The following is a 16,429-nucleotide window of genomic DNA, read 5'->3' as shown; positions in this document are numbered from 1 at the left end:
ACATTCCTGTAACACTCCTACACAAGACAGACACACAAACACTCCCAAACACATGCAAACAATACTACATCTATCCCCTAACCTAACCCTTACTGCAAAATACACAAACTCGCACACAAACACACACCACTCATCCTTCACTCATCCCCAACCCTACCCCTAAATCACATACATACACACATACATGCACACACACTCACCCTTCCAACTCCACTTAACTGCATCGACATTCTGTACCCACTGACATATTTACCATTCACAGCCATCCATACTGTTGACATTAAATCACACCCCTGTGTTTAGTAAACAAACATACATTTGTTCAAATGCAGGGGGTCCATATATATTGATATAGACTGATATCAATCCTTGATGGGAAGGCAGAGCATAGGCAAAGAGAAAAATGGGGGGGGGGGTCCTAAATGAAAGAACAGCATTGTAGCTTTTAGTAGAATCTACACCAAAAGTTGCTGTAAAAAAAAAGGAATAATTAGTAGAGCATACAGGTAACTATAAGAGTCAGAGGAGGTAAGGAAGGATTGGGAAGTGAGATTAGATAAGCAATTCACAAAAACAATGGGGGGAATATATGTTTGTATGCAACAAAATCTAGAAGATTTAGGATTTTTGCTTGGAAATATTTACACAGATATTTTTGCACCCCAAGTAGACTCCAGCAAATTTTTCCTCAGGCAGACAGTAAATGTTGGAGATGTGAGGGGGAAGAAAGAAGTAATTGGGAACATATTGAACATATTTTCTGGCAGTGTAATGAGTTGGCAGAATTAAAGATTCCCTGCAGACTACTCTGTCACAGATGCTGGGTGAGCAAATTGGTGTAACTAAAGAAAAAAGAAGTACTTACCATAACATTTCATCTATGGTGTCGATCTTCATTCTTTCCTCATGAATGGGTTTGACCCATTTGATCTGACTCGGCCGATGTTACAGCTTGCAGCCACCAGATCTCTCAAGCTTCTCCTTTACCCACAATGTACCCTGCCAAATACCTCAGATCTTGTTCACTGCTATATAGTGTAAAAGGATAAGACAGAATATGGGAAGCCATATCCAAAGTCATATAAACATGTAAATGTACTTATTCAGAAACCACGTAACTAATTGTTTTTCCAGAAGTCATGGACAGGGGTAGGTGGGAAGAGATGTGAGGAAAGAATGACGATCGACAACACAGATGGGACATTATGGTAAGTACATAACTTCTTTATCTGATGTTGTCAATCTTCATTCTGTCCTCTTGAATGGGACAGCACACTTAGCTACTTGAATCCAGGGTGGACTCAAAGAAGGATATTCCTGACCACCTTATAAACAAATTATACCCGACCTCTGGTGACCACATACAATTTGTAATGAGTAATAAAGGTACAATAAGTAGCCCAAGTTACTGATACACAAATATCATCCATAGACATCCTAGACTGGAAAATTGTGGAAGCAGCCGCAGATCTAGTGGAGTGTGTGCTCAATGGATGTGTAAGAGAAATGCCTAATTTATTACAGACAAAGGAGATGCAATTTGTCACCCACTTTGATAAAATAATTTTAGAAGCTGATTTTCCCAATTTTGGTCCAGAAAAGGAAACAAACAGTTGGTCTGCTTTCCTGATTTTTTTCTGTTCTATGCAAACAGAAACACAACTGTCTATGAACATCCAGTAAATGCAAAATATATTCTCCTTTGCTGGTAAATTTAGGATAAAAGTATTGGCAAATTGACAGAACTATTTATGTTGGATTCTGCCACCACATTTGGAAAGAAAGGATGGATTGGTACGTAAGGTCACTCTATCTTTATGAAAAACTAAGTAAAGAGGTTTAGAAGATAGTTCAAGGATTTCAGGAATCTTTCTTATGGAAGTGATAACAACCAAGAAAATGGTCTTCCAAAAAATAAAATTAAGGTCACATGTAGCTGCTGGTCCAAAGGGAGGTTGTGTGAGAGACTGCAGCATCAAATTTAGGTCCCATGGAGGAGTAGGTCTTTAAAAGGAGGCTTTAGAATGACTGTCCCTTTTAAGGAGGCCTTGCTCAATTTGTGAGAAGCTATGGGGTGCGCCATTCAATCCTGTATGGTAATTTGACAATGCCGCTAACTGTACCCTAATGGTTGAGGTACTAGCACTGTTTTGAAAAAGATGAGCAAGGAAATCTAAGATACGATAAATACAGGCTGAAAAGGGGTCAGGTTTATGCTGCTAAGCCCAAATGGTAAACCTTTTCCATTTACTTGAATATGTTTTCCTTGTCAAGGGTTTATTGGAACACAGAATTATACATCAGACATCAGGTGATGACAGCATAGATTGGCTACTAAGGGATCTGGAGAAGCGAAGCAGTCAGCTTGAGGTTCTGTATATCTGGGTGTGACATGCCCGTCAGGTGAGACAGGAGGTCTGGAGCTGGATCTAGGTCCCATGGTGGTTGAACCTGGTGAGGTCTTAGGAAGGGAAACCAAATTTTTCGAGGCCAATAGGGGGAAATGAGGATCACTATGCTCTTCAACCTGGCAGCTTTCTGCAGAATATTTGGAATCAGTAAGGTTGGTGGGAATGCATAGAGGAGACTGGGAGGCCAATCATGATGCAGAGCATCCCTTGGTGACTGTCCCCCTGGGGGAATCAGGCAAAGTAGTTGCTGCACTTATTTAGGGGAGATGCAAAAAGACTGCAGCATGACTGGCCCCATCAATGAAAAATCTCCTCCACCTCCTTCTCGTTTAGGGACCACTCATGTGGAAGTAGTATGTACCTGCTCAGTTTGTCCGCAATCATGTTGGATCTCCCCAGAATGTGCATTGCTAAATGAAAGCCATCTGAAGAGATCACCCACTGCTAAACCCTGAGTGCTTCTCGACACAATGGGTAAGATATGGTTCCCTCCTGTTTCTTGATGTACCAGAGGACTGGCATGTTGTCAGTTTGAATCGCAATCTTCCCAGAGGGAAGAACATCTTGAAATGCTTGCAACACCAGGAGCACTGCTATAATCTCTAGAACATTTATATGCAAATTGGCCTCTTCAGGGACCAAGTACCCTGGATTTTCCTCCCCAGATAATGCCCCCCCAACATTATCTAGGGAGCATCCGTGATCACTATGGCCTTGGGATGCTGGGGAATGAATGGATGGCCATGGAGCAGTTGATTGGACTGGATCTACCAATAAATATCCCTTCTGCGTGTGCTGGAAATTTTTATACTGATGAACGACTGACCACTCGGTAGCAACCATCCACTGTAGGATCCGCATGTAAAATCTGTCCAATGGAACTAAGGTTACTGCTGTAGCCATGAGGCCCAGAGTTCTGAGAACTCTGAGGGTTGAGATTGATGTATTGTCTACAGCCCTACTGACCTGTGACTTTATAGTTACAACTCTGTGAGGTGGAAGGGAGGCAATGTCCATGTTTGTGTTGAGCAGTGCTCCAATAAATTCCAGTGTCTGAGCTGGTTAGAGTTGTGCTTTGTTGGATTTTATGGTAATTCCTAGGATAGCACAGGTGCGGAGAACCTCATCTCGTGACTGTATGAGTTGATGCCTAGTCAAAGCAGTAATGAGCCAGTAGTCCATGTAGGGAAACACCCAGAATCCCTGCAGTCTGAGGTGTGCTGCTACTATTGCTATTAATTTGGTAAACAGCCTAGGGACTGTGGTGATTCCAAAAGGTAGTACTCTGAATTGGTAATGACTGGCTCCCAGCAGGAACCATAGGTACTTCCTGGACTGCCTGTTCATCTTTATGTGATAGTAGCATCCTGCAGATCCATCAACCACATCCAGTCATCCTTGCTCAGAAAAGGAAGAATGGGTAGAACTATGACCATCCAGAACTTGGTTTGTCAAACAGATTTTAGTCTTGTGAAATCCAAAACTGGTCTCCAGTACCCTGTCATTTTTGGCACTAAAAAGAACCTTGAGTAAGTTCCAGATCCTATCTAGTCTTGTGGGACCTCCTGGATTACTCTTTTTTTCTAGCAGCTTTGGAATCTGAACTGTTGCTTGGTCCCTTTAACTTGGTGGAACATCTGGGATTTTCCTGGGAATTGGGGGTGGAAGAGAAAATGGTATTATATAACCTCAGGATATAATCCTCTGCACTCAAGTATCTTTTGTTAATTCTAGCCAGGCTCTCTGGTGTAGGGACAATCTTCCCCAACTGTCTCCAGAGGTGGACAGTTGGGCCTCCATTCAGGAGTGCTGGTAGGGTTTATCAAAGAAAAACTCTTTTGAACCCAGGTTTTGTGGGCCACCGCTGCCACAAGGGCAACAACATCCACTGGAGTTCTCCCTTCTGCCTCTGGGGGCACTTCCTTCATGTGTGTTATGGAAATACCTGAACCAGCAGCTCTTCAGGTTCCTTTCACTATGCTGGAAATCACCCTTATGGAACCACTGGAAATACCTGGTTGGGTTGCCATCTGAGAAGTTACAGAATCATTAACCTCTGCAGATATGGTTCCCAAAAGAGTATTTGATAACTCTTTGGTCAAATCTCTCTGAAGTCTAACAAAATATGTCAGATAGTTCAGCGATTGTAATGCAAAGGTCGCTGAAGCAAAGACATGCTTTCCCAGTCTGTCCTTCATCCACGACTCCCTGTTGGGGGGATGGACAGTGGAACTCTCATCGGCTAGTTCTTTCTTTGTGGCCACCACAACTACCACGGCATCAACTGGAACTCCTTTCCCCCAAAACTGTCTGTCTGCAGGTGGTGCCATTATCCTGCCCAGTTTCTGAGGTATTGGCTTATGGAGTTAGGCTCCCTCCAAGCTTGCTAAGAGAGCATGTTATGATCTCATCAGTGGAGTCATCCAAGAAGTAGAGGGAAGGAACAGCAAACTGTGGAAACTCTGACTTAGTCAATGTTGAGGAGTGACAGGCCTGTGAGTTCCCGTATTGGATGTCTCAGGATGATATTGAAGAGAATGTGCCACAGGAAGATGCTATAGAACTTTCTATAGAATCCTCACGGGAAATGGAAAATATAAAATGTGCCCTCAGTTTAGAAGAAAACAAGCTAAGAGAAGCATTGCTTGATTTAATATAGATAGATATATTAAGACCAATGAAAGAAACAGACTGCAGAAGGTCAATAAACCCCAAAAAGTCAGATGTTTAATAAAACAAATGAACACAGTAATTAGGACTGTTCATAGAAATCCAGGCAATATAACAGAAGTAAACAGGATATGTTACTGTGCAGCTAAATTAATAACTGATAAAGTTCTACCACAAGAATACAGGTTAGTGAGGGAAAGGGTGGGGAGAAATCGAATATCATCATGGAAGTATCGAGGAGAGAAAACTATAAAGCAATTATGACAAGAAGTGTCACTGTTAGAGAACACGCAAGAGGGAACAGAACAAAAATACTATGAAAGATAGACGTGATAAAAGCAATGCGCAGGATTAGAACAAACCAGGATCTATCATGCATGATCGCAAATTACAAACTGAAAATCTCAGCACAGGCAGAAAAACTTAGAAGATACGCAGATAAATATAAACAAAAAGTACAAAATAAGCAATTTATTGATGACCCAAAAAAGTTTTATAGAGAATTGGGAAACAAGGTAAAAGGAATTGAAAGACCGCCAAAAAAAAAAGAAGAAATAGATAACACTTTGAAGAAGTATGTATGAAGAGCCTGTGGAACGTAACAAATATACTAAATGGATAGATGAAGTAAAAGAAAGAATAAGAAGTTTAAAGGTACAAGACATGAAATGGGATGAAGTGACAGCTGGAGAGATTGAAATAAAGTTAAGAAAAGCCTCTAATTGGAAACCCCCCAGGCCCAGATGCACACATAACTTTTGGCTAAAAGTATTAACATCTTTGAATGAAGATTTAGCCATGAGTAAGAACTATTTATATGCGCAACCCAAACAGACACTAGCCTGGCTAACAACACGAAAAACAATGCTTCTACTTAAGAGTGAACCTGCAAGGTACCCTAAAAATTATAGACCAATAACTTGCCTTCTGATGACATATAAACTATACACGGGAATTGATGCCAACAGAGTTTATAGTTATTTAGAAGAAAACTCAACTATTGCAGTAGAACAAAAGGGCAATAATAGAAAGTCATATGGAACAAAGGATTATTTGTTGTTAAAGTCATAGTGGAGAACTGTATAAAAAGGAAGAAGATAAGTATGGCATGGATTGACTACAAAAAAGCATTTCATAGTATCCCACATTCATGGATAAAAGAGTGCTTAAAACTGTGTAAGATACACCCTACACTGATAAACTACATTACAGTGACCATGAAACAATGGCAGACTACTTTGCAATTAAGTCATGGTAAAGGACAAATTATTATTTTTATTATTATTATTATTATTCCAGGGATAAATATTCAAAGGGGGATATTCCAGGGTGACTCTCTGTTACTGTTGTTATTCTGTCTTGCCCTTAACCCATTAAGCGGTCTACTTAACAGCTTAGGCCATGGCTATAATTTGGCTCCTAGAAAACAGCAAAGTGTAAAGACTTCTCAACTTCTTTTTGCCGATGATTTAAAACTGTATAGCTCATCAGATGAGGAACTGAAAGCACAACTGCAAGTCAAAACTTTTTCAGATGATATAAGAATGTCATTTGGCCTTGATAAATGTGCAAAAGCAAGCTTTAAAGCAGGAAAACTGCAGCACCAGGATAATATCAGTTTGGGACAAGAATGTGATACAAAAGAACTTGAGCAAGAGGGAGTGGACAAACATTTGGGAATTGACGAGGGATCAACAATAAAACATGAACAAGTGCGAATAAAACTTAGTAAGGAATACTTTAGAAGACCTAAATTAATCCTGAAAACAGCAATGACATCTAGGAAGAAAATTCAAGCTATAAACCAATTTGCTCTTCCTGTCCTAACTTACAGGTTTGGAGTGACTGATTGGCCCCAAAATGTGTTGGATATATTAGATAGGAAAACAAGAGGGATGTTTCATGCTCACCAAATGATTTATAAAAATCAGTGCATACTAAGATTATATATTTCCCATTCTGAAGGAGGGATGGGCCTCCTTGAAATTGATTACATGTATAGACTCATGGGACTCCACACATATCTGCTGACCTCACAATACCCAAACATTGTAAAAGTTTTGAAACATAAAAATAAATTTAAGATGACTTCCCTGCTTAATCTAGCAGAAGCATATCACCATCAAGCAGGAATGGAAATCAAACTAGAAGTAGATAAAAATCAGGCAGCAATTGAATGTGCCAAAAAAACTAAAGAAAGAATATAAGGTGAAGGACCAGATGAGAAGGCAAGAAATGTGGAAAATGCATAAATATAGTTACAAGTATAGAAAACTTCTGGAAGAACATTATGTTGATCAGGAACAAACTCAGGAATGGTTGAGGAGAGGCAAATTCAAGCCAAGATGTGAAAGGTTAATAGTAGCGGCCCATGATAGTCGGCTACATACATGCTGGTTTACAAAGCCCATTGAACATGTGGGAGAAATAGATAAATGTAGATTTTGTAAAACCAAATTGGAAAGAGTAGGACACCTCGTTGCTGGCTGAGACATACTAATGGCAGGAGGACTGTATACTGATAGGCATAATAATGTGGCAAGACTGTTGCACTGGGGATTGTGCAAACATTATGGTATTGAAATCGCTGAAAAACACTGGAAACATGAGCCACAAAGCATCATAGAAAATTATGAAGTCTACATCACATGGAATCACCTATTACCAACAGTTCAAAAGATAGATGCTAGTAAACCGGATGTAGTGGTCCATAAAAAGAAGACAAAAGTAGCATTGATCATTGAAATCACTACACCCAGTAACTACAGTGTCTTGCATACAGAGCAACACAAAGTCGTAAAATATCAGGATTTGCAGGCTGAAACGAGAGCAATGTGGAGGAAAGATACCCAGACAGTTCCAATAGTAGTAGGAGCAACAGGTCTTATAAAAAAGAATCTACAGTCATATTTAGGCATGTTACCAATACATGTAACACCATACGAATTGCAGAAGGAGTCACTACTGGGCACATTCTGGGTGCTGCAAAGAGCACTTCTGGCTGACATCAAAGACTGAAACAATACTAATTTCATGAACTTTAATTGTACTTTGAATTAGGAATGGGTTCCGTTCCTGTCATGGTATTAGACACCCAAAAGACTTGGAGAAATTAAAAAGAAGTAGAGGGCCCTGTACTGAAAGCCTCTAGGAGAGCGAATTCCTCCAGTGTAGGGTTGGTGGCTGTCCAGCCACCTCTCTGTTTCAGGATCTCTATTATGTCTCCAAGGGAACATCTTCAGGAGGTGACCTTGGGGAACCTTCGCCTTCAGTGAAATCCGTGTCTTCGGTTATGGACTCCTATGGGGAATCTTGGTGCTTCCTCTTGCATGTCCTTTTCCTGGGTACTTCTTCAGTGGTATGTTCTGGGTAAGTCTCAGAAGAGGAAACCAAAATTCCCTGAGAGGGGAACCTGAGGTTTCAGTACAGGATGTCCCCATGGAGAGAGTAGTTGAAGCTCCAGAAGTTGGAGCATCATGGAATGGGTAAGAGACGAAGGGGAAGGCTCCGTCAGGGCTGCCAAGGCAGCGAACACTCTCTTTGTAGCCTCAAAGGCAGATGCTGAAGGAGCCAGAGAGAGGCTCTGATCTGAGAATCCAGGTTTCCAAATCGTCACCTCCCTCAATCTCTCGGTATCACCCCCAAAGAGGAAGCCAGAGCTGAACTGTCCAGTGCTTAGGCACTGAGGAACAGAGACAGCTCTGAAAACTTCAGAGTTTAATGCTGCACCTGGGACACGGCAGGCAGGCTTCAGTTCCAAAAGCTCTTCTGATCCATAAAATAGAAGGTCTCAGAGAAGATGTCAGATCTGAAGATACAGAGATCCTCGGATCCAAGACTGATGGATCCAGACTACTGGGATCCTGAAACTCTTAAGACAGCATATGGAGTTAGAGGAGGAACTTACAGGAGTGGTGTGGTGGAAGGTCGGGCTACCTGATCCAGAGGGGTATGCACCAAGGGAAAACTAGTCTGCCCCTAAGCCAAGAGAATCTTCCTCACCACTCTCTCCACATCTTCTTCTTCTGTGAGACTTCTGGAAGAATAACCAGAATAAATGGAGGGGGATGCTGGTCTCTGCAGAAAAGGAGATGAAAGCTTGTCTTGCACTGGGTCAGCAGATGGACACTATCTAGTATGAGGACAATACAGAATTTCCGAAGGTTGTTTCTGATCCGGTAGTAGTGTCTGATCTGACTTTGATTGAGATGGAACCATTGTATTTGTTTTTGAAGTCATAGGATCTGAAGGAGGAGCTGGATACAAAAATTTAATCTTTTTCTGATCCAGATGTTTAGCACTCCATTTCCATGAAGAATCTGAGGAAGATTTTGAATTGGTGGAAGGCTTTGACTTTACAGACTGGGATATGGCTTCTCCAAAAAAACAAAGGAAGAAGACCTTTTAATATTAACTTATTTTTTATGTTCAGTTAAAACTCGCAGATTGAATCTAACAAATTGAGCAATCGATCCAGGCAATACACACAAACAGAGTGTGTGTCTGAGATAGGCAACTTATGTCCACATTTGGAACATTTCTTAAATCATGCAGGTTTGGCACTCATTATTTCTACCGTAACTATAGGTCAAAATTCAAGATCAAAAAATGAAAAAATAGAAAGCAACTTTTTTTTTTAAACAGGCTTAAAAAGGAAGGAGAAGGAATACCACCAATGGTAAGAAGAACTATGACCAAGTCAAAAGAAAGAGGGAGATACTAATGACAGTATCTAGCGATGCCAAGTACAAAGGGAACTGAAGAAAAACAAATGAAAAGATTACAATCCTCAAGTTCAGCAGAGGAGAAGAGGAGGCAATGAAGTACCAACAATGGTATGTTGGAAATACAACAAAGTCATAAGGGCAAGGGAGAAAACAGAAGTGAGGAAGATTGCAAACCATAGCCAGTAAAAGCAGTAAGGACTATAAGGATATAAGGTAAGCTATGGAGAAAATATGTTTGATAGAAGAGTTTTTAAGAAAAAAAATGTACTTATCTAATAGGCTTGAGAGAAACTGGTAGACCATGTCCATTAGCTAGAAGTGGCAAACAAGATCTGAGGTAATTGGCAGGGTGCATTGTGGGTAAGGGAGAAGCTCGAGAGATCTGATGGCTGTGAGCTGTAGTGTCTGCCGAGTCAGATCCGATGGATAGGATCTAAACCCATACGTGAGGACAGAATGAAGGTTGACAACATCAGACTGATTTTTCTGAGCAATGATACAGAATCGGAATTGCCTAGACATAGTAAGGTCTTGCTAATTCTAATTATGGTGGCTGCCAAAAAAGCAATTACTAAAAAATGGAAATCAAAGTCTAAACCAACTTTACTAGAAGTAGTGAATGTAGTAACAGAGATAACACAGCTGGAATTGGGATCTTTAGAAAAGGGTAAGAGCAAATTACATAAGGAAAAAACGGGAACTGCTGGAACAATACATACAGGGGAGGAATGAGGTTTAAAAGAAAGCAGGATTTGAATGAGCTATGCAATGTTTGATTGACAATGATTTTGTAGATTATGTATATAGTCTGTTATGTAAAATACTTGCAGCTGGGACTATGTCAGTATGATTTGTTTTCATTTATATAAATATAAGATTGCCTTTGTCATAAGTGATAATGTAATAAAGATGTTTTTGTTAAAAAAAAAAAAAAATATATATATATATATATATATATATATATACACACACACACACACACACACATATATATATATATATATATATATATATATATATATATACACACACACACACACATACATAGATGCATATAGATATATATATAGATATAGGCACAGATATACACTCTGATATACACTCTACTACTTTTTTTATTAAACCCATAAAGGAACAAGAAAAAAAAGAGGGAAAATGGGGGAGGGAACAACAAGCATAAGTACTAAAGAGAGGAGGAGCATAAAAAATAAGCCCAAATGAAATGTACTGATATATTTTTATTGAAAACCACTTCTGAGCACCAAGTTCCATCAAATGTTTACAGTGGCAAGAAAGATCTGAGGTAGCTCACTCCTTATATATTGATTATGGTTTGGAGAGGAGCCTAAGCACTGGATCCAGGCTTAGAAGTGGCTGAAGCCAGATCTGAGACATATACACTGAGGAATTAACAGAAAAGATTACACCAGATCATAAGTTAAGAAGTGTCTCACCTTGGTTGATTCAGGGATACCAGCTCCTTGCTTGTCACATATTGCAAATGGTTCCTTTAAGGAAAGCAGAATGCTCATTGGAAGACTTGAAACACTTTTCAAAATGAGAGGCTTGTATTGGGAGAGCAGCACATCACTAGGGAGCTGGAAAAAATAATTGAAGTCTGAAATGCATACCACATCAACTATTAGAATCAATAAAGATCAAAAAGGATTCCAACAACATTATATCAATGTTTATAGACCTTACAAAATGCACTTTCAGAACATATACTAATTAACTGATATGAAAACTTAACTTTATTCTTCCACCAGTATTTGTTCTTGTTTTTTTTAGCATATAACAAATATGTGAATATACCACAAAAAGCTGTATGGTCTGGGATACTTTCCCAAGTGTTAGACCTAGTCCCTATCTAATGACCAACTCTGTCTTCCATCTGTCAAAACCATCTTTTAAGTCCCTGCACTAATATAAATTATTTCAGATTCTCGCTATCCAAGTCTTGCAGGACTCCATTTTCTCTATGAAAAGTACAGTTGTATGAGGTACTCACCTATCAGTAGGTTATTTGAGGGAAAGACTCATCTATAAATATAATAATAACCGTAGCTCTTAGAAGAGAAAGAATTATATAATAAAAACTTCTATCTTAATGTACTATAACAACTGCAAAATAAAGTAAAGAGAAATAAATAAATAAATCACGCAGACACCGAACAGTTAGTTAAGCTTTCGCTCTTATTGGATGAAAGAGCTTCTTCAAAATAACTCCTTGAGGTTACAGCATACAGTATAAATCATAAGAAATGACATGCATTTACAGTAGCCAATGAATACAGTGAAAATAATGGAACATAAATACAGAGGCCAATAGCAGGAGCAGAATCTTTTCTGTTAAAATTCAAATAATGCTTATAACTGGAAAGAGAATGTGGAATGTTATGAATATTCATAATAAAAAATGAATATTCATATAGAAGTAAAACAGTACATACAGTAAAAGTGGTGTAAGTTCACAATTTCCATTTTAACGCACACTTAATATTAACATTTTCATTTAAGCCTGGAAATACTTCTGAATTAAGAAGTAACTGCCACTTTAGTTCCCTTAATTCTAGATATAATTCCCAATCACCATAAAAGCTTTCAATTTGTTCTAAAATAATAAAGTTAAATTTGTTAAAAGATGAACATGCTTTACTGTGTTTAAATAAGGCATTATAAAAATTCTGTGTTCTTATTGCTCCGAGGTGCTCTTTAATTCTGTCAGAAAGTTTTCTAGTGGTTTTCCCAATGTAAAAAGCTGAACAAGTTTCACAGATACCTGCATAAACAACAGCAGTGGTGTGACAGAAAAATGTCTGGGATATGTAATAGTATAATTACAGTGAGGAAAAGTGTAACTCTTGCCATTCAAAATGTAAGGGCACACTACACATTTCTTGCAGGAATACAAGCCTAAAGGTACAGTGGAAGTAGTGTTACTGTTTAACAAAAATGGAGAGTCTCTATTCTCTAATATAACAAATATGCTTCTAGTAACTAATATCAGTCATGATTTTTGTCTCTCTGTTTTTAATTTCTCCAAGTCGTTTGGGTTTCTAATATCATGATGGGAATTCCTAAGTCAAAGTATGATTAAAGCTCAATAAATTTGTATTGTTTCAATCTTTGATGTTCAGAAGTGCTCTTTCCAGCACCAGCAATGTGCCCAGTAATGATTCCTTCTGCAATTCTTACTCAGTTATATGTATTGGTAACATATCTAAGTATAATTATAAATTCTTTTCTATAAGAACCATTGATCCTACTACTACTGGAACTGTCTGGGTATCTTTCTTTCACATTGTCTTAGTTTCTTCCTGCAAATCCTGGTATTTTATAGGTTCATAGGTTCATACTAGGCTATCTGCCCTAGGGCATTTATAAGCATAGCCAGAGTGTGCTTGGCTTTCGCCACCCATTTTAAATGAATTTTGCTATGCCTTGTGCCTCTGTCTAACAGTGATACAGAAGTGATACCCGGGGTAAACCTATGATCTCCCATCCACTCATCAAGATTCCTCTTGAATGGAGTCAATGAGGGACTCTGCCTAACCTGGACTGGGATTTTATTCCAGAGTGAAGGGAGCCTCTGGGTTATGAATCTGTCCCTCCAGCATGTCCTATTTATTTCAGTGCTGAGGTTCAAGTCTGTCGAGCACATAGCTCGATGGGATTTGGATTTTCTGAGGTGCAGCATGTCCATTAATTCCGGGTTGGACATGGCTTTATATGTCAGGCACAGATCGCCTCTGAGCAGGCGGTATGCCACTGAGTAGAGCTGGAGTTTCTTTAACCGGGCAGCATATGGCATCTGTTTGAGCCCTTTGATCCTCTTGGTGAGGTACTTTTGGGGTCTTTCCAGTTGCTGCAGGTGTCTGGTAAGGTACATCCCAAAAGGGGCATTGTACTCAATTATGGGCCTGATGAAGGATGAGTAAAGAGGCACGATGACCTCCCCTGATCTAGATTTGAATCCCTTCATGATTAGGTGGGCTATATAAAATGTTTTTCTAACCACTTTGGCCACGTGGTTTGCAAATGAGAGATTGCTATCAACTTGGGTCCCCAGGTCCTTAATTACTTCTTCCGTACTTAATGGATTACCACCTATGTGGTAATTTGTGGGCACTTTGTTTTTGCCAAAGGGGATGACTATACACTTTTTGGCGTTTAGATTGAGGCCATGGCTCTGGCACCAGTTGTCTGTTTCTATGAGGCCCTTTTGTAGGATGCTTGTGTCGGCTGGAGAGACGATTATGGCGCCTAGTTTGCAGTCATCTGCGAACTTGGTCAGCCACAGTCCTTCCATGTTGGCCTGTACCTCCGAGAAATATATACCGAACAAGAGAGGTCCCAGGACTGAGCCTTGTGGGATGCCACTTGTAACTGGCTCCAGCAATTCTAACCATGTGGGTTCTGTCCTTGAGCCAGTTTGCAACCCATCTAGTGACATAGAGGTTTATATTTAAGCTGGTGAGCTTATCTATAATGCCCGAGTGGGGTATTGTATCAAAGGCTTTTGCCTTTGTGTCTCTCTGAATGTAAGACACTGTAGTCACTGTGTGCAACAGTTTCAATGATCAATGCTACTTTTTTTTTTTTCATGGACTACTATATCTGGTGTTCGCAAATCTATTTTTTGAACTGTTGGCAGTGGGTGATCCCATGTGATATAAACATTTTCTGAGATGCTTTGTGGCTCATGTTTCTAAAGTTTTTCAGCTACTTCAATATTATAATATTTGCACACTCCCCAATGCAACAGCCTTGCGACATTATTATGACTTTCAGTAAACAGTTAATTTTCCATTAGTATATCACAACCAGCAATGAGATGTGCGACTGTTTACAATTCTGTTTTACAAAATCTACATTTGTCTGTTTCGGCGACACGTTCATAATACTTTCAGCCAGACATTAGGTACTGAATCTGAGCCTGGGGTTTTCCAATTAGAGGTTTTTCTTAACTTTGTTTCAATCTCTATGCTAATTACTTCCACCTGTTTCATATCCTGTACCTTTGAAATTCTTATTCTATCTTTTACTTATATCCATTTAGCATGTTTATGTTCCACATGATCTTCATAAATATTTCTCCAAAATGGATCTATTTCTTTTTTTTGGTGGTCTTTCATTTCCTTTTAACTTATTTCCCAATTCTCTATAAAACTTTTTTGGGTCATCAATAAACTGCTTATTTTGTACTTTTCCTTTATAATTATCTGCGTATCTTCTAAGTTTTTCTGCGTGTGCTAATATTTTTAGCTTATTATTTGTGACAGTGCATGATAAATTCTGAAATGTTATAATACTACGCATTGCTTTTATTACATCTATCTTTCTGAGTATTTTTGTCGATCTCTTCCCTCTTCTATACTCTTCTAATAGTGACACTTCTTGTTTTAACTGTTTTATAGGTTTCTCTGTTTGATACTTCCATGATGGCATTCGATTTCTCCCCATCCTTTCCCTTACTATCCTGTGTTCTTGTGATAGGACTTTATTTGTTAATAATTTGGGTGCACAGTAATGTATCCTGTTTACTTGTCCTATCGCATGACTCTCAATGGACAGGCCTAATTACTGTGTTCATTTATTTTATCAAACTTTTAACTTTTGGGGTATTACTGACCTTCTGCAGTCTATTTCTTTAATTTATCTTAATATGTCTATCCATCCCTATTAAATCCAGCAACTCTTCTCTTAGATGATTTTCTTCTAAACTGAGGGCACATTATTTGTTCATCATTTTCTATGGGCATTCTACAGAAAGTTCCAGAGCTTCTTCCTGTGCCACATTCTCTTCAGTTTCACCATGTGTAATCCGTTGCTTTTCATATCACTCCACAACATTGACTGTGTCACAGTTGGCACAGTTTCTTGTTCTTTCCCTTGCTGTATAGCTCCAACTGAACCTTTGTACTGGTTTCCTACGGGAAGCTCCAAAGTATCTTCATATGTCAACTGATTAGATGCTTCCTGCTCCACTGGTTTCTCCATAATTCGGGTGTTCATTGATCTATCCTGTTGTGCTGTTATCTGAGTTAAATTTTCTACACTAAATCCTTCACTTTGCAAGAATTCCATAACCTCAGTTTCTATTTCTTTAACTTCTCCATTACTAATCCTCTTTTCTCCTTTTCCTGTTTTCTTATTTTTTTGTATTGTAAAATTTTCCATATCCATTTTTTTGTCTGTATTTCTCTTCAGATATCTTTGTTGCTGCTCCTTTTACATTGATTAGTTTTGCTTTCTCCTTTGCATAAATATTGCATCATATTAAATCTCTTTTTCTTTCCTGTGTCCATATTTCTTCTTTAGACATCTCCTGCTCCTCTTGTTTCTCCTTACATTGGGGACTAGTTGTTTCATCATGCTGTGATATGAACTGTGTTAAACTTTCTACACTGAATCCTTCCACTTTGCAAACATTTCATAACTTCAGCTTCTAATTTTTAACTTCTACTTGACTAATCTTCTTTTCTACATTCCCTCTTTGTGATCTTATTTTTTTATTGTGAAATTTTCCATATCTGAATGCCTTTGCCTGTATTTCTCTTTGAATATCTTTGGGGCTGCCTTTTTGTGTTGATTAATTTGTCTTTCTCCTTTACATAA

General features: G+C 38.9%; 1 protein-coding gene across 1 annotated transcript in view; it reads right to left on the bottom strand.

Annotated features, from left to right (window-relative positions):
• The window catches only part of HYDIN (HYDIN axonemal central pair apparatus protein), a 6,673,197-nt gene that overhangs the window by 4,401,883 nt on the left and 2,254,885 nt on the right, over positions 1-16,429 (bottom strand). The window contains exon 21 of the mRNA XM_044079523.1: positions 11,263-11,406. Within this exon, the coding sequence (XP_043935458.1) occupies positions 11,263-11,406 (144 nt within the window). The remainder of the gene's footprint in view (positions 1-11,262; positions 11,407-16,429) is intronic.

The sequence above is a fragment of the Protopterus annectens genome, chromosome 8.part0 (genome assembly GCF_019279795.1).
Source record: "Protopterus annectens isolate FY-2018-M chromosome 8.part0, PAN1.0, whole genome shotgun sequence".
Taxonomy (NCBI): Eukaryota; Metazoa; Chordata; order Ceratodontiformes; family Protopteridae; genus Protopterus; species Protopterus annectens.
This window is presented reverse-complemented; position numbering and strand designations above follow the sequence as displayed.